This window comes from Carcharodon carcharias, chromosome 1 (genome assembly GCF_017639515.1).
Source record: "Carcharodon carcharias isolate sCarCar2 chromosome 1, sCarCar2.pri, whole genome shotgun sequence".
In the NCBI taxonomy this organism is placed as follows: domain Eukaryota; kingdom Metazoa; phylum Chordata; class Chondrichthyes; order Lamniformes; family Lamnidae; genus Carcharodon; species Carcharodon carcharias.
The window spans coordinates 114,202,964-114,221,274 of NC_054467.1; the positions used below are offsets into that span (position 1 = coordinate 114,202,964).

The 18,311-nt window shown below is 47.5% G+C and overlaps 1 protein-coding gene across 1 annotated transcript in view; it reads right to left on the minus strand.

Moving 5' to 3' along the window:
• The window catches only part of LOC121279262 (prominin-1-A-like), a 202,796-nt gene that overhangs the window by 6,074 nt on the left and 178,411 nt on the right, over positions 1-18,311 (minus strand). Inside the window, exons 20-21 of the mRNA XM_041190363.1 lie at positions 10,058-10,138; positions 9,734-9,802 (exon numbers count right to left, since the gene is read on the minus strand). Coding sequence (XP_041046297.1) covers positions 9,734-9,802; positions 10,058-10,138 — 150 coding nt within the window. The remainder of the gene's footprint in view (positions 1-9,733; positions 9,803-10,057; positions 10,139-18,311) is intronic.

Genomic DNA, 18,311 nt, shown 5'->3' on the forward strand with positions numbered 1-18,311 from the left:
GGACCCTTGAGATTCTAAACCTTTTAAAACCAACACATTGTTGGCACCCACCCCCCACCCCCTAGGGAGCTACCCCTGGCTGTCCTTCCTCCATCACTCCCTCTGTTACCCCCCACCACTCCTTCCACTACCATCTTCTTCAACTTGAGTCACCATCCAGCACAGACTTTACTTCCTCCTCAGCTGGACCATAGCTAGTCATAATGTTAGGAAATAGAGATAGTTTAAGTTATTGTGGCGTTTGTGGGTGTTAGGAAGGAGTTTTAGCTTTTAAGTTTAAGTTTGATTTGTACTTCTGCATTTGTGTGTTAAGAAAGGTTAAATTGAGTTTTAGTTTCACTTTGAAAGGTGCCTGCATTTCTCACGAGAGTTTTACGACTGTTGCAGTTAAGTGAACAAGAGTAGAGAAACTGGACTGTTGCTTAGTAACAGGGGTCTAGAGAGGCAGGTCCCTCCCAAAGGAACACACAGAAGAAGCTAGAAACAGCAGTTTGTTATAGAAGCTGTTTGACTTCAGTTGGTTTTGAAAGTAGCTGTCAGGAGGGCCTGGAGCAAAGGAGACAGATAGCCAGTCCCAAGCTAAAGAAAAGACCCTGAAATCCAGGGGACTGGAACAGGAGAAAGGCCAAAGCAAACCCTTCTAGTCAAAGGGAACCTGGAAAATGTCCTGTTACGTGAAGTTAAGAGTGAGGCACAGAGGGAAAGGTTCCAAGCTTCTGATTTAAAGAGACAAAAGCTGCAGAAAGCAGATTTAAAGTGAGAACAGCTTGCAAGAGGCAAGAAGGTCCAAAGACATTGCTGAAGGTCTGTAGCTCTTTGCTATGGGCATGTGAAGCAGTGGTGTACTGTTGATGGCTAAGTCAGTGACAGAGAGTACATGAAGACAGCTTGAATGCATGTGGTGACACAAGGGAGAGGAACATTGGAAAGAGAGTTCAAAACTCTGGAGGTGAACCCTTGCAGAAGGTGTCTGAAAGAAAGCGTCAGCTTGGGAGAAGATTCCAAAGCGTGCTCTTGGAGGGTGGAGGTTGGAAACACTCAAGTGAAAGGTGAGTTCAGTGAGATTGATTGGCTCATGGTGTAACAAGCATCTGGGGGAGGGAGCTGATGAGAGATCCATAGCATCTGATTGAGATGGCATCTGTCACTTGGAGTGGAATTTTCCATGCCCACTGGTATTGGGCGTGATCAGTGGCATGAGCGGACAATGTGGCACAATCGGTTTCACAACAGTGGGAAACCAATTCGCAATCATCCGATCAGCCCAGGCTGCATTTCCCGCCATCAGCATTTGGAACCTCATTGTCATACATCAGCGTATCATTATCAGGCCAGCCCGCCGGAATCGTCCCCCCACTGCTGGGTCATTCATCCACATTGGCGGGAAAGCACACCGACATGTTCCACAACAGCATATAAGCGACGTGCACTTGGCGGCCTGCACTTTGAGGGGAACTCAGAGGTGAGTACACAGTAACGTTGTGCAGCACTTACCAGGGTCGCCTGTTGAACTTCAAGCTTGAGGGGTGGTAGGGGGTCGGGGTTAAGGGCAGTCCTGCCATTGAGGCGACTTGTGGGGTGGGGGGGGGGGGCGGTGCGGCCAAGGGCCTGTTGTTGAATACATGCACAAACATTCGGGTGGAGGGTAAAGTGGGCGAGAGAAGTGGCCATATATTAGGGAAACCTGTATAAACTGACCATTCCTCTGCAACTCAGACAGTTTAGGCGCAGCCACATTGACATGATTGGAGTCGGGCTTCTGGTTTATCTGCCCATTCAAGCAACGCAGAGGCATCAACGTGCCACCAAGTGCTCCAAATCTTTTCACCCCCCATCCCTGCCCCCCCCACCCCCTGGCACAGACTACAAAGTCATGAGCATTTTAGTGGACGGCAAAACAGTTGAACGACTTCACACATTGTACAATCCGCTCGCTAAAGTTGGCCATGGAGCAGTCATTGCTGGAAGCACTCATAGCCCCTTGCAATGTCAGCATCCTGGTTTGGACCAGTCTTCCCCATGGTGGGAGCTAATAGTGCAGCCTTGCAGCGTGGGTTAGGAGAATGCCTGCGCACGAACTGAGAGCACAGCATGCAGTCCAATAGGCAAAGCTGTTGCCAATCGGTTGGATGGACGGGGTAGAAGTGGTGCGGTTTCAGGCAGCCATGCAGCGCACTAATCTCTGGCTATCCAAGTGGTGGCCAGCACTCTCCAGGAGAGGTTCTTAGTAAAAAGCAAAATACTGCGGATGCTGGAAATCCAGGTGTTCTTAGTACACCCATGCTAACCATATGTCTCCTTCTTTCATCCTATAGGAGTACATCATCAGGCTCATTGAGCCTGCTGAACTAGCTGTATGCCTGAATGCATACTGAGCATGAAGATGACAGAGGAGAGAGCGACTAAGGCTCCTGGCTGTGCAGAGGTAGGAGCAGCAACCTCAGGAAAAAAGGGTGGCTGGGGCTCCTGCACATGCTGCCCAAGAGACACAGCGAGCCATCGCAGGCTGGTGCCTAGCAACACCCAGGGTCTATAGATGCTGCCTTTCATTCCTGCAGATGGTCGAGAACCAGTGTCGCCAGAGACTGCATATGCCCAGGGAACTGGTTGATCACATGTGCCAGCTACTGCATGATATGGTGCCATGAGGACATGGGGGGCATCCACTGTGAGTGGCCATGAAAGTGACCGCGGCACTCAATTTCTATGCCAGTGGCTCCTTTCAGGGCTCCACAGGTGACCTCTGTGGGATTTCACAAGCCACCACCCACAAATGCATTCATGAGGTCACAGATGCCATCTTTGCGAAGGTTCACAAGTTGGTGCATTTCGCCAGCATCAGGACAGCCAGGATGCAAGAGCGATTGGATTCGCCCAAATCTCGGGTGCAGAGTGTGAGTGAATGCACTCATGTGGCACTCAGATCTCCGTCGCAACACACAGTGGACAACATCAACAGCAAGGGGTTCTATTCGCTGAATGTGCAGCTGGTGTGGGATCACAAGAAACACATCCTGCACATGCGTGCACCGTTTCCAGGGAGTGTGCATGACGCCTACTTCCTCAGTCAGTCACAGATCCCTGGAGTCTTCTAGGGTTCACAGGAGGTACAGGGATGGCTCCTTGGAGACAAGGGCTATCCGCAGAGGCCCTGGCTGATGACACCCGTGGGGCAGCCTCAGACTGCAGCAGAGCAACGCTATAATGAGGCTCATGCTACAGCTCGCAACTTGGTGGAGCAGACCATCGGGATGCTGAAAATGAGGTTCCAGTGCCTGGAAAGGTCTGATGGAGCCCTGCAATATAATCCGCAGAGGGTTTCACACATCGTCATCATCTGCTGTGCCCTTTACAACCTGGCACTGCAACAGGAAGGTGAGCTGGCTGAGGAGGGGATGGAGGAGTTGGAGGTCTTCTCCTATGAGGAGGACGCTGACAGGGATGAGGGTGAGGAGGTCCTTGGAGGCGATGATGACAGGAATGAGGCACTCACACTGGGTAGACAAGACAGGCAGGTGCGAGAGGTCCTCATAGCTGCTAAATCTGTGGAGGATAATGACGACCTACAGAGAGGCGATCCCATAGATCCTCACATCGCAACTGTGAACATTTGACTTCAGTCTGGCTTCTGGCAGCGTGAATGCGCTCTGTGAGAATGCTCCTGTTATGGAGACGCAGTGGAGGCCCTAATAGTCACTGAATTACAGGAGGATGATGATGACATGCAGTTGGGACATTCCATAAATCTTCACATAGCCTCTGAGAATGTCTGACACCTGTCTGGCCGAGGGCAGATCGCTTGCGCTCTGTGAACAGGGTCATATCATAGAGACGCAGCCATGAAACTTTAGAAGCATCTGATCCTTTGTCCACCTTCAGCACCTGAGCCCTTCAGGAGCACAGCATCAATGGTCACAAATGCTGAAGAGATGGGGACCAGCCCATCTTTAAAGGTGCTGAGAGCACACCAAGAGGATGAGAAAACTCTGTGACGCCTGCCCAGTAATGATAAACACTGCCAAGGTACAGGTATCAGCAATGTTTCCAGGGAGTGTGACGATGGACTATCACTTTGGTCTGAAGGCTGCACAGGGCACAGGAAGGAGGCCCTGGACTGAGACTCCTGCCTTTATCTTGTGCAGAAAGGTTTCACATCTGAGTGAAAAGAACACTGCTCATCAGTACAAGGAGCCATAGGCAGGGAGGCATTCTTGGGAGTTTATTGACAACAGTGAACAGTATGTACAAGTGATTAACCCAGGCTGTGCAACTAATTCTCCTCAAGTTTTCTAACCCTGCCGCTACTTCTTGGTGCTCCCCAAACATCCACAGCAGAGGTGGAGGCAGCCTGCTGACTGTGATGACCTTGGCAGGCGTCCTCTGGAGGGCCGAGATTTGGTGGGCCCAAGCTTGCTTTCGGGGTCCTGCTGTGTGGCAGTGGCACCCTCCTCAGCCTTTGGAGCTGGAGCTGATGAGGAGGCAGGAAGAGGGGAGTCAAATGGGATGGATGTTCTCGGAGTCACCTGGATGGATGGGCCCGGAGTGTGCACCCGCTGATCCTCCTCCCTACGGGTGTCTGGGGACCCCAGGCAGACTTGAGGAGCAGTGGTAGCTGGAGTGAGATCAAGCTGCCCGGCACTCCTCTCCTGTACACATTGTTGGAGGCCGACTATGGCATCAGTGATGGAGTTGACCCTACAGAGCAGTCCAGGAGTGAAGTCCTGGGCCAGGGTCCCTAAGGTGGCTGCCATCCTACGAGTGTTGACCTCAGTACGTTGGCATGCCAGCGCTATCACCTCAGACTGAAGGTGAACTGACTCCTCCATCGTGCCTTGCAATCTGCAGCAGACATCCCTTCCTGATGTTCCCTAGCTTGTCTTTGCAACTGTGACATGACCGAGTCCAGAGGCTTGTCACCTGACTCGGACTCAGCAAATTTCTGGCCTCCAGCAGTCCTTTGAGTGCTGGACTCCAGGGAGGTCTCTGCCGCTGTTTGCTGTGGATAAGACAGCACAATGAGCTCACCAGATTGTGATCTTGAGACTACTCTAAAGCTAGGTTCCACCAAGGTGTGTGCCTCCGCACTGGTCGAGGGTGTAGGTGAGCACTATGACGCGACTTCAAGGAGGGTACCTCCAGATTCATCTTCTGATTTCTTCGGGCCTTGGTCATGGACTCCATCAGCTGTTTCCCAGATGTGCCTGTGGAAGCAAGGGGAGATAATTAGTGCTTGGCATTTACTCACAGCATGGTTGTCTGATGTATGTTGCACTGCTGGACCCTCACTTTGTAGAGCACCGCCGACCTCACTGTCAGCACAGGACCGGTCCAGATCCTTGCCGGCTAGCTGGATGGCTCTGTTTTCAAAGTCCATGAGGACCTTGATTTCGGGTATTCTGTCACCGGTCAGTGACCTCTCCCTGTTGTTGTGTGCCAGCTTGTCCTGCATGAATAGAGGATGGAGAAAGTGTAAGCAGGACGCCTGCCAGGCCAGATGATAAGTATGCCTGGCCTGCGTGGGTGATGAGCCGTTCCATGGTCGGGATGAGGACAATTACAGTGAGTATGAGAGAGTGAATGGTGATGTCCCTTGAACTGGCGGCGAGTGAGATCCCTGTAGATGCTTGATGGGTTTGTGAGTATGTGAGTTGAAAGTAATGAGAAGAGTGACTTACCCTAGCGGAACAGAGGAGATCATTCATCCTCTTGCGGCACTGAGTGGCTGTCCTCTTTTGAAGGGCGTTGGCGCTGACCACCACCACCACCACCACCTCCCAAGCTGGGTTAGTGCTGTTGCTACCCATCCTGCGGCCAGAGCGAGGGTAGAAGACATCTCCACGGGCCTCCATGACATCCAAATGTCAATTGAGGGATGCGTCGCTGAACCTGGGGGCTGCAGTCTTCTTCAGTTCCAAGGCTATGTCTTTTGTGCAGCAGTGCTGGTCTGGAAGCACCAAGATGTGTGTTTGCAGCTAGACTTTAAATATGGCGCCTGGTATGACGCAGTGGCATGGTGATGGCGGGCGAATGAGAGCCCACTCGCCATGGAAACGGCAGATTTCCCAGGAGTGCATAAATAATATGGAGGGTTTGGGACAGTATAGCATGAAAACCTGCCATCGCGGCCGGCGGGTAAAACATCGTTTTACCCACCCGCTCCTGCACTTAGTGCAAATCTGGGAAAATTCCGTCCTTGTTTCAGAGTGTGGTGTGTCTGACCACAGGATGCCTATTGGTTTACATTGGCTTTGTACTAACTGTGGACATTAGAGTATAAGATCATTTTTGTAACTGGTGCTATCCTTATATATCTATATATATCTGTGAAGGTATAGTTGTGGGTGAAGAAGTATTGTAACATAGTTCATCTTTTCTAGTCGAATAAATGTTTTATTCTTTTGATGAAAGTTCATAACTGACTCCTGTGATTCCGTTCCATAGTCACTCTCCACGTATACAAACAATTAAAAGGTAGGATCTATCAAGCTGGGTTCCACTCTGGGTTCAGGCTTGTCCAGGGGTAATATCAACTGGGATCATAACAATAAGCAGGTTCTGAGCTTGCTGGGATCTCGGTGTTATGAGACCAATGAGTCAGGGAGCAAACCTGCTGCCATGCGGGCTTTAGCATAAAGAGGAGAACACATCTGAGCATGGTTCTTATGCAGTTGACTTATGGTTGTTCACGTTTAATTCTACCCATCCTAAAAGACCCATTTTCCACTTTGAGGATTTACATGAGGATTTACATGGACAGAGCAACTGTGATGTGAAGAAGAGCCTTGAGAAAATGGTGCTGACAACTTTCCAGACATGCTCCACCACATTCTACCCTCCCCGTCACCCACCAACTTCCCCCCAGCACAGTTGGCCTAACCAATACAACCACTTCTCTCCACTTTGTTACCCTTGAAACTCCCCCTGGTACCCATAACCATTAACCTCCACATGCCTTCTTTCCCCTGAGCCTACACCCATTACTATCCCTATGCCCACCCTGCCTCTGACCCCTCCCATTATCCATGTCACCTGTTTTGTCTGCTTCTATGACACTGCCCCCCGCACCACCCCCCCCTCCCCCCACCCTCCGCCCATGAGACCATGACCCTGGATCTTCCACCCTATCGAATCCCACTACTCCCTCTCACTGTGACTCTTCCCTCCACTGCCCAGCCCTTTGGGATTATCTCTCTCCCACCACCCATTCACAGGACCCCCACACTCAACATGCAAAGCCCTTCCCTCCCTTTCACATCCCTGCACCCACACCTTCCATCCTGGCTCCGTCCCTGCCCCAGACTCACTCCCTCCCTCCTTCAGATAGCTTCCCTGACCTGTTCCCCCTAGGCTGCCACAACACAATCATTGCCTTGTTGAACAACAGTCCTTAACTTGGGAAAATAATGCAGTGGCTACTCACTCCAATCCCAGTAAGTTGACTACTACACCTGCTGCACACTGCCTTTATGCCATTGTAAATCAGAAGGCATGTATCAGTCACTCACCGATAGCTTGACTGGGAATTAATTCTGGTGAGCTGTCCTTTTAGTGAGAATGCATGGCATGCAGCTACAGTAAAATGCACTTCCTGATGTCTTCAAACTTCCCTGAACTTATTGCAAAACTTCATCCTGCAGTCAGGAAGCTGATTTTTGGTCTCCTGCTCAATTAAGTTCCCTCACCGGCCTTGTTTCCCACTCCTGGGAGCAGCACAAAATTCTGCCCAAGGAAGAAGTTCAGAAAAATAATCTAGGTAACCTGGCCACCAACTTGGAACTGTGCCAACAGGCTAAAGCTTTTGGGAGGGAAATTAAGTCTGCAGGAGGTAGGGTGGAGCAAATCTGTGAAGAGATTTGATGATGAAGAATTTGTGCCCATTTTCCTCGTGTAAAATGAGCTTAATGAGGGCCAAAACAAAAACAAAAATACCTGGAAAATCTCAGCGTGTCTGGCAGCATCTGTGGATAGGAACACAGTTAACGTTTCAAATCCGTATGACCCTTCAACAGAACTAAGTAAAAATAGAAGGGAGGTGAAATATAAGCTGGTTTAAGGGAGGGGGGGGTGGGTTGGGGTGGGAAAGTAGAGCTGGATAGAGGGCCAGTGATAGGTGGAGATAACTAAAAGATGTCACAGACAAAAGGACAAAGGTTGAAGGTGGTGATATTATCTAAAGAATGTGCTAATTAAGGGTAGAAAGCAGGAAAAGCAAGGTACAGATAGCCCTAGTGGGGTTGGGGTGGGGTGGAGGAATCGAAAAAGGCTAAAAGGTAGAGATAAAACAATGGATGGAAATACATTTAAAAATAATGGAAATAGGTGGGAAAAGAAAAATCTATATAAATTCTTGGAAAAAAATGGGGGTATCGGAAAGGGGGTGGGGATGGAGGAGAGAGTTCATCATCTAAAATTGTTGATCTCAATATTCAGTCCGGAAGGCTGTAAAGTGCCTAATCGGACAATGAGGTGCTGTTCCTCCAGTTTGCGTTGAGCTTCACTGGAACAATGCAGCAGGCCAAGTACGGACATGTGGGCATGAGAGCAGGGTGGAGTGTTGAAATGGCAAGCGACAGGGAGGTCTGGGTAATGCTTGCGGACAGACCGAAAGTGTTCCAATTTTGGAAAGCAACGTCCCAAGGATATTCAGAAGATGTCTGATCAAATATTAGCTCAAGCCATATATCAGGTGTCCCCAGTGACTGCATAAGGCAGGACTATGTAATTGATTACATTTACACCTGTTTTAAGACTCGACGGAAATTTAATTCTGATGAGCAAAGCAAAAGCTGGGCTTCTCTGTTCAGCATCCCTCAATCAGCAGAAGTTGGCTTGCTCTGTTCAGGATCCCTCAGAAGCCAGCCTGCACAATTCAGGATCCCTCAATCAGTACGAAGTCAGGCCTGCTCCGTACAGGGTCCCTGAGCAGAAACCAGGCCTGCTCCATTCAGGGTCCCTCAATGAGCAGAAGCCAGGCCTGTTCTGTGCAGGATTCCTCGGCATGGAGCCAGGCTTGGTCCATTCAGTATACCTCAATAGAAGTCGGCCTGCTCTATTCAGGATCTCTCAATCAGCAGAAGCCAGGCCTGCTTCTTTCAGGATTCCTCAAATAGAAGTCAGGCCTGCTCCGTTCAGGATTCCTCAGCAATGGCACTGGAGCCAACAAAAGGAGAGCTGTTTAGCCTTTTTTAAATATATAAAACTTAGAAAAAAAATGTTCCTGCTGTGCAGGAACAGCAGGAGCAGCAGGGTTTCCTTGACTTTATGAAACTGCTGATCAACACTCCGTGCACCCCACCCACTCTCCCAAACCAAATGCATCCCTTTACTATTCTCCCCCTCTACCCTTTGGTCCACCACCAGGGCTGTTGGTATGAAGATCTCAGAAGACTTGCTAAAAAGTTCCCCAGAAAGGCTTAATCAAAACATCTGGAAGCATAATCTACAAATGGAAATGAAAATCAATAAAAATATAAAAGAATAGATAAAAAACAATAAAAGTGGGAAGAATATCAATTAAATGGCAGAAACAAGAGATGAATAAAGGCAAAGAAAGAAATTATAGTGAGGGAAAAGAAAAAGTCAGTATTTTGAAATATTAGGTTAGCTCATGTAACTCAATAGTGAGTTAAAATCTCACTGAATCAGCAACTGATGATAAGTCATCAAAATAAATCTGGCAAAAATGTATTCGAAAGACGAACCTTCCGTGTCACACAGGCATGACAATACTCACAGCGTCTTTGCTCCACTCTAAATATTCAGTGATGTAGCCTGTTAGAGTCTTGCAGTAATTTTGCATTTCCTAGGAGGGAAAGGCATTTTATAAATTGTCTTTACTAATGTGAAATGAAAATTTGCATTTGTACAGATGCCTTTCATGACCCCAAGATGTCCCAAATTTCCAGCCAATGAAGGACTTTTGAATTGTAGTTACTGTTATATAATAGGAAACTAAGCATGTAAACAGATTAAGCAAATAGCTCATTTGCATTGCATAGAGTATATTTTAGACACACAAAAGATAGCATATTCTGGTATAAGGCCGAGAATACATTACCTGCTTTACAATATCACTACCATTGTTGCTGATTAGGTATTGAGCAGCTTCAACAGCATTAATTATACGTCCCACTTTAATCTGTGCAAAAAAAAACAGCAATTACATAGGATGTTCAGCACAGAAACAGGCCATTCAGCACAACAGGCTTATGGCAGCATTTATACTGCACCCGAGCCTCCTCCCATCTTTCTTCATCTAACTATCTGCATAACATCCTATTCTTTTCTTCTTCATGCATTTACCTAGCTCCCCCTTAAAGCATCTATACTACATACTAACATAAGGAGCAGAAGTAGGCCATTTAATAAGATCATTGATGATCTGTAGTAACCTCAAATCGGCATTGTACCTACCCCCAATAACCTATCGCCGCTTGCTTATCAAGAATCTATCCATCTCTGCCTTAAAAGTATTCAAAGACTCTGCTTCCACCGCCTTTTCAGGAAGAGAGTTCCAAAGACTCATGTCATCTGAGAGAAAAAATTCTGTCTCTTTGTTTTAAAGGGTGACCCCTTATTTTTAAACAGTGACCCCTAGTTCTAGATTCTCCCACAAGAGGAAACATCCTCTCACACTCACCCAGTCAAGGCCTGTCAGGATCTTAGATGTTTCAAACAACTCACCTCTTACTCTTTTAAACTCCAGCAGATATAAGCCTAGTCTATCCAACCTTTCCTCATAAGACAACCCACTCATTCCAGGTATTAGTCTGGTAAACCTTCTCTGAACTGCTTGCAATGCATTTACATCCTTCCTTAAATAAGGTGACAATACTGTATACAGTACTCCAGATGTGGTCTCACTAATTTCCCGATCTACATCTTGTGGTAGCAAGTTCCATATTTTAACCAGTTTCTGGTAAAAGAAGTCTCTCCCGAATTTCCTATAGTACGATATTAATTGGCAATTTAAATTTATAGTCTCTGGATTTGATCTCATTTTTATGTAAAGAATTACATGTTTTAAATATTAATGATAGTGTAACGGAACCATACATCATTTTCCATGACTTTTCCATTAACTTGCCCACTCATGTTTCTAATGCCATTCATAAACCAGGGATGAACATAAGAACATAAAAAAATAAAAGCAGTAGAAGGTCATTCAATAAGATCATGCTTGATCTAATCTTGGCCTCAACTCCAATTTCCAACCTGTTCGCACAACTCTTGACTTCCCTATAGATCATGAATCTGCCTCAGCTTTAAATATATTCAATGATGCAGCCTCCAGAGCTCTCTGGGGCAGATGAATTCAGAGAAGACATTTCTCCTCATCTCAGTCTTAAATGGGCAACTCCTTATTCTGAAATTACTTACCTTAGATACCACCCCCCATGAGAGGAAGCGTTCTCTTATCATACTGTCAAGCAAACACAGAATTGTTTTTGTTTCAATAAGATCACCTCTCCAAAATAAATACAGGTCTGACCTGGTCAACCTTTCCTCAGAATCCCTGCATCCCAGGAATCAGCCTAGTGAACCTTCTCTAAACTACCTCCAATGCAAGTATAACCTTCCTACTACAATGGCTGTGGGACCTGACAATATTCCGGCAATAGTACTGAAGGCTCCAGAATTTCCTTTCTTCTAACATAGCATGTCCTTATGCTCCAGAGTTTGCCGCACCCCTAGCCAAGCTGTTCCAGTACAGCTACAGCACTGGCATCTACCCGGCAATGTGGAAAATTGCCCAGGTATGTCCTGTACGCAAAAAGCAGGACAAATCCAACCTGTCCAATCACTGCCCCATCAGTCTACTCTCGATTATCAGTAAAGTGATGGAAGGGGTCATCAACAGTGCTATCAGGCAGCACTTGCTTAGCAATTAACCTGCTCACTGATACTCAGTTTGGGTTCTGCCAGGGTCATCCAGCTTCTAACCTCACTACAGCCTTGGTTCAAGCATGGACAAAAGAGCTGAACTCCTGAGGTGAGGTAAGAGTGACTGCCCTTGACGTCAAGGCAGCATTTGACGAAGTGTGGCATCAAGGATCCCTAGCAAAACTGGAGGCAATGGGAATCGGGAGAAAGCTCCCCGCTGGTTGGAATCATACAGAGTGCAAAGGAAGATGGCTGTGGTTGGTGAAAGGTCAATCATCTCAGTTCCAGGACATCACTGCAGGCGTTCCTCAGCGTAGTGTCCTCAGCCCAACCATCTTCTGCTGTTTAATCAATGACCTTCCTTCCATCATAAGGTCAGAACTGGAGATGCTCGCTGAAGCAGTCCATGTATAAATGCAGCAAGACCAGGACAATATCCAGGTTTGGGCTGATAAATGGCAAGTAACATTTGCACCACACAAGTGCCAGGCAATGACCATCTCCAACAAAAGAGAATCTACCATCGCCCTTTGACATTCCATGGCATTGCCATCACTGAATCCCTACTATCAACATCCTGGGGGTCATCACTGACCAAAACCTGAACTGGACTAGCCATCTAAAAGGCACAAGTCAGGATTGTGATGGAAAACTCTCCTGGATAAGTGCAGCTCCAACAACACAAGAAGCTTGACACCATCCAGGACAATGCAGCCCACTTGATTGTCATCCCTTCCACAAACATTCACCCCGTCCACCACTGACGTACAGTGGCAGCAATGTACACCCTCTACAAGAGGCACTGCAGAGACTCACCAAGGCTCCTTAGGCTGCACCTTCCAAACCCACGATTGTTACCATCTAGAAGGACAAGGGCAGCAAATACATGGGAACACCACCATCTGGGAGTTCCCCTGTCATGAAGCTATTAATGCAGATATTATTATTGGAAAATATTTTTTAAAGTAGAGGTTTAGTCTGTGGATGTGTCATAATTGGATTAAAAGCCAGCTAGTCTGGGTGCATTGATGTGTACTAGCTTTGAGATGTAAGAGAGGTAGAGTGTATTTGCACTTTTTAAATAGAGCATTCAAGAAGTGGGGTGAAATCTGGCACCTATCAAGCAGAGACCAGGCAATATGTTTATATTACTAATAAAATTGGTACTATGAAAGGGGTTTTATTGTTCAAAGAGGCTATTGATACAATGAGAAGTTTTTTCAGCAGTTTTTGTGAGTGTGGAGGAGAGCAATGTAATATGAAAGTAGCTGCAAGCCTACACAGGAACCAAAGTGAAAGGATCTTCATTTTGAATTCGTACAGTGAAAATATTTTGCCTGGTGTCTGGTTAAATCTATGGGTTGCAGTTGCCTTAATGGAGATTAGTTTAGGAATTTGATACAAGTTATGATAGTGGTATTTTGTAGTAGATATATGTGTTTAGTGTGTTGTATCTTAATAAAGTGTTTCATTTATTTTAAAATAAAACCTCTCCAGAACCAGGGGTCTGATTCCTGAAATTAGAGTTGCATCACAAACATATCACTTAAAAATATAGGTTATGACAGTTGTTTAATGTTTCCCTCTGGAATTTTTAAATAACTCAGCTTTACCAAAAGGCTGTCTCATAACATCCCCTCCAAGCCATTCATCATCCTGATTTGGAAATATATCGTTGTCCCTTTACTGTCGCTGGGTTAATATCATGGAACTCCCTCCCTAACAGCATTGTAGGTGTACCTACATCACAGGGACTGCAACGACTCTCACCAATCAAGGGCAATTAGGGATGCCCAATAAATGCTGGCCCAGCCAATGACACCAACATCCCGTAAATGAATAAAAAAATAAGGAAACCAAAACTGTATGCAGTTCTCTAGATACGGTCTTATCAATGCCCTTGCAATAAAAACTGACATTCCATTTGTGTTCCTACTTACTTGCCAGACCTGCATTTTAACTTTTTTATTTCATTTACAAGGACTCGCAGATCTCTAAGATAAAAGCAAAATACTGCGGATGCTGGAAATCTAAAACAAAATCAAAAATTGCTGGAAAAATTCAGCAGGTCTGACAGCATCTGTGGAGAGGAAGACAGAGTTAGTGTTTCAAGTTCGAATGACTCTTCATCAGAACTAAAGAGAAATAGAAATGAAGTGAAATATAAGCTGTTTAAGTGGGGTGAGTCGGGTGGGGGTGGATAGAGGGCCAGTGATTAGAGAGATTGCCAAAGATGTCATAAACAAAAGGTCAAAGGGGTGTTGATGGTGGTGATATTAGCTAAAGGGTGTGCTAATGGTGACATTAAGGGTAGGTTGCATGGGAAGGTGCCGTGGGAGGGAATTGAGGTGTAGGGGATAATGGAGGAGTGGACCAGGGTGTCCCGGAGGGAACGGTCCCAATGGAATGCTGACATGGGGGGGTGAAGGGAAGCCACCATCACATGATGCCGCCACCAAACACATCTTTCCTTCACCCCACCACCGCCTCCCCACTCACCAACCCGCCCCCCCCCCCCCCCCCGCCCCCCCCAAACCCCCACCCCCACCACCCCCCGTCGGCTTTCCACAGAATTCATTCCCTCCGGGACACCTTGGCTCACTCCTCCGTCATCCACTACACCTCAACCACCTCTCATGGCACCTTCCCATGCAACTGCAGAAGGTGCAACCCCTGCCCCTTTACTTCCCACCTCCTCACCATCCAAGGGCCCAAATTCTCCTTTCAAATGAAGCAGCATTTCACTTGCACTTCCCTCAATTTAGTCTACTGCATTCACTGCTCCCAATGCAGTCTCCCCTACATTGGAGAGACCACATGCAGACTAGGTGACCATTTTGCGGAACACCTTCGGTCTGTCCTGTCGCTTACCATTTCAACACACCACCCTGCTCTCATGCCCACATGTCCACTCTTGACCTGCTGCAATGTTCCGGTGAAGCCCAACACAAACTGGAGGAACAGCACCTCATTTTCCGATTAGGCACTTTACAGTCTTCCGGACTTAACACTGAGTTGAACAACTTCAGATCATGAACTCTTGCCTCTATCCTCGCCCCCTTTTTGATCCCATTTTTAAAAATAATTATTATATGTCTATATATATTTTTATTTTCCTGCCTATTTATTTTATTATTTAAAAAATTTATTTCCATCCATTGTTTTATCTCCACCTTTTAGCCTATTCGATTCCCCCTTCCCCCCATCCCAATCCCGCTAGGGCCATCTGTCATTTGCTCATCCTGCTTTCTACCTTTAATGTCACCATTAGCACATCCTTTAACTAATATCACCACCATCAACACCCCTAAACCTTTTGTCTCTCCTTTGCCTCCACCTATCACTGGCCCTCTATCCAGCTCCAACTGTCCCATCCCCCTTAAACAGCTAATATTTCAACACATTTCTATTTCTCTTTAGTTCTGATGAAGCATCTTTCGGACTTGAAACATTTATTCTGTCTTCCTCTCCACGGATGCTGTCAGACCTGCTAAGTTTTTCCAGCAATTTTTGTTTTTGTTCTCGCAGATCTCTGTTTTGCTACATTCTGCAGGCTCTCTCCATTTAAATATTATTTTGCTTTTCTAGTCTTCCTGCCAAAGTGGATATTCCTCACACTTTCTCACAGTAGATAATTTTTCTCCCACTCATTTAACCTTCCCAGACTCTGTGGGCGGAATCGTCCCAGATTTGCACTGTGTGGTAGCGAACGGGAAAAAGGTAGTTTATCTGCCGGCCACAATGGCGGGTTTTCGCATCATCATCGGTATCATCCCATTCCCACCTCATTAATTATGCAGCCACAGGAAACACGCCTTCTCGCTAGCAAGTGGCCTCCAATTTGCCTGCCACACTGTTACCTCGCCACTTCCGCATGCAGGATGCCATGTGCACACTTCTCAATGCTTGCAGCCTAGCACCAGTGAAGACATGGCCCCAAAAGCCAAGAAGAGTGCAGCCACCTCCCCCCCCTCCAATTCAGTGATACATCCCTGGGATGCCTTCTGGAGGCCATGAGACCTGCCATGATGTCCTCTACCTCTGCTCCAGCTGCAGGATGTCCATCAGTCTTATTACTCCGGCTTTTGAGGTGGTGGTTGAGGTAGTCAGAGCCAGTGCTGCGCACAAGAGGTCAGCCATCCAGTGCAGAAAATGGATGAATGATCTCATTTGTGCCGTCAGGATAAGGCAACCATCTCATCACTCTCAGTTCACACTCAAAAGGCCATCACACATTCACTGGCATTTCACTAACTGCCAGCTCAAGGGACATCACCACTCTCTCTCTCACACACATCCTCACATCCCCATCTGGCCTCATATCTCCTGGAGACTGCCTCCTCAGCCCTCATCATCTTGAGGCCTCTTGCAACATGTGCCCCCATACACGTTCCCAACACACACCCTGGGATACCTCCCTTCCCCAGTACAGCCCTTACACCCTACAGCTTCTTCCCTTGCCTGAGGCCATTTCTCTCCCTTCCCCAAGCAAAACCTAGACCTGCAGCTATTGAAAAGCCACAACAGACTTACGTTGGTCTGATAGATAGAGACCTGTCTGTGAGCACCCCTAAAAGTGATGTGGTGCTGCCTGCGAAGCCTAGCGCTGACGACTGAGAGTGCTACCTGAAGCAAGGTAGGTGAACAGACCTCTTAAGTCCTAAGCAAGGTGCAACTTGCTAGGTGCACATCACTTATGTTCGGCTATGAAACATGTTGGCGTGATGCCAGATGATCCAGCATGGGAGGGTGATTCCAGTGAGCAGGGCTTATGATGAGATGCTAAAGCATTGAAATTAGGTTCCCTAAGTGCAGGGGCAGGAAATGCAGCCCCCCACTGACGGGTGGAGCGGGAAATCGCAAACTGGTTTCACGACATCATGAAACTGATTTTTGGCCTTCTTGCTATATTGTCGCCTCCATCCCCCGCGAGCCATGACACTGACACCATGAAAATTCTGGCCTGTGTCATGGACAGAATTTATAGGCTTGATTTTACGGGGAGGGGGATTACTTGCCCCTTTGTTGCAAGAGCCAGCCGGCAGCCGACATATCAAAAAGAAGTGCACTCCACAGCAATGGCGTGCTGTCAGTGGGCTAAAGAGGGCTAGAGAGGGCCATCCACCCCTCAGAGGGAGGGGTCCCACCCATGAGAACAGCTGGAAACTCTTGCAGTTGCAGAAGCACCATATCTGAGTGGTTGGCACTGCCGGATTCCTGGTCGGCCCACAGTTCAGGCCCAGTTAAGGCGGGTGTCTTGGATAGGGAGGGATCTAGCAGCCTAGGGAGGTGCTCCATTCTCTCCTGACAACAGCCAATGTTTTTGTGTCGCTCCAGTATCTGTTGACGAACTAAAGACCTCTACTGACAGTCTGGTTTTAGTTCATCTTGGGTTGCCCTCCTCTTCTACATTCAGGAGGAACCCACTGCATGGCCTGATTTTCAGGCGGTGTTGACGCAAGTTGGGTGATATGACCAAGACAGCTGAGCCTTCTTTTGCAGGCGATGAATGAAACTGGAGGCTGTTCTGATCGTTTTCTTGCTGGGGTCTGATTGGTCGAGGCATTGCCATGGAAAATTCACCAGAGAACAGTTATCTCCCAAGCTTTTGTTTAAGTTCAAACCATTCAAGTTGACTCTCATTGGTCGAGTTATTGCCATTTGGAATTCACCAGGGAACAGTTATCTCCCAAGCTTTTGTTTAAATTCAGGACAGGCAAGTCAACTCTGATTGGACAAGATGTTGTTGTTCCCTGATGCACAGATTATTACTTTTGTGGTTTTTCTTTTGAATTTGGCCCCTAGTTGTTCATACTCCCTCAACAGAACTTCTGGATGGTATTTAATGGAGGCAAGGGGAGGCTGTCCGGATAGCCAGATAGAGCCCCATCTTTTCGGGAAGGCCCACTTAATTAAATGCCACTCAGGCACTCAACTGGGCAGCAATGGGCCTTCCCCAGAATCAAGGACCTCGTGGGTGCAAGTCCCGCATGCCAAGAGCTGCCGGCCAATCAGGGGAGGTGGTGGTGGCTGCCTGTGTAACATCCACCAGTGGCCCAGGATCGTCACTGGATTCCAGGCTACAGGTAAGTGATGGTGAGAGGGATCACGGGATGGGGATTTCCAGGGAGGGGATGGCTGGTGGTGCGGTAACAAGGGCAGACTCTCAGCAACCCTCCTTTCCAAAGCCAAGGCCCTCAATCAGGCACTGAGTGCCTTTGAACGAGTGACATCCCCAGGAGCCCATGAGCAAAGGGTTTGCTTCTTGTGCTATCCATGTGGCCACCCCCCCCACCCACTGCTGCTGGGTTAACACCAGCAATGGTGGAATTAAAGGCCTCAATTAGCAGCAGGACAGGAAGGCTGTCCATGGGCTTTCCCATCTCAGACTTATAGGGTTGGAAGTGGGAAGGTGGCAGGGTCCCTAC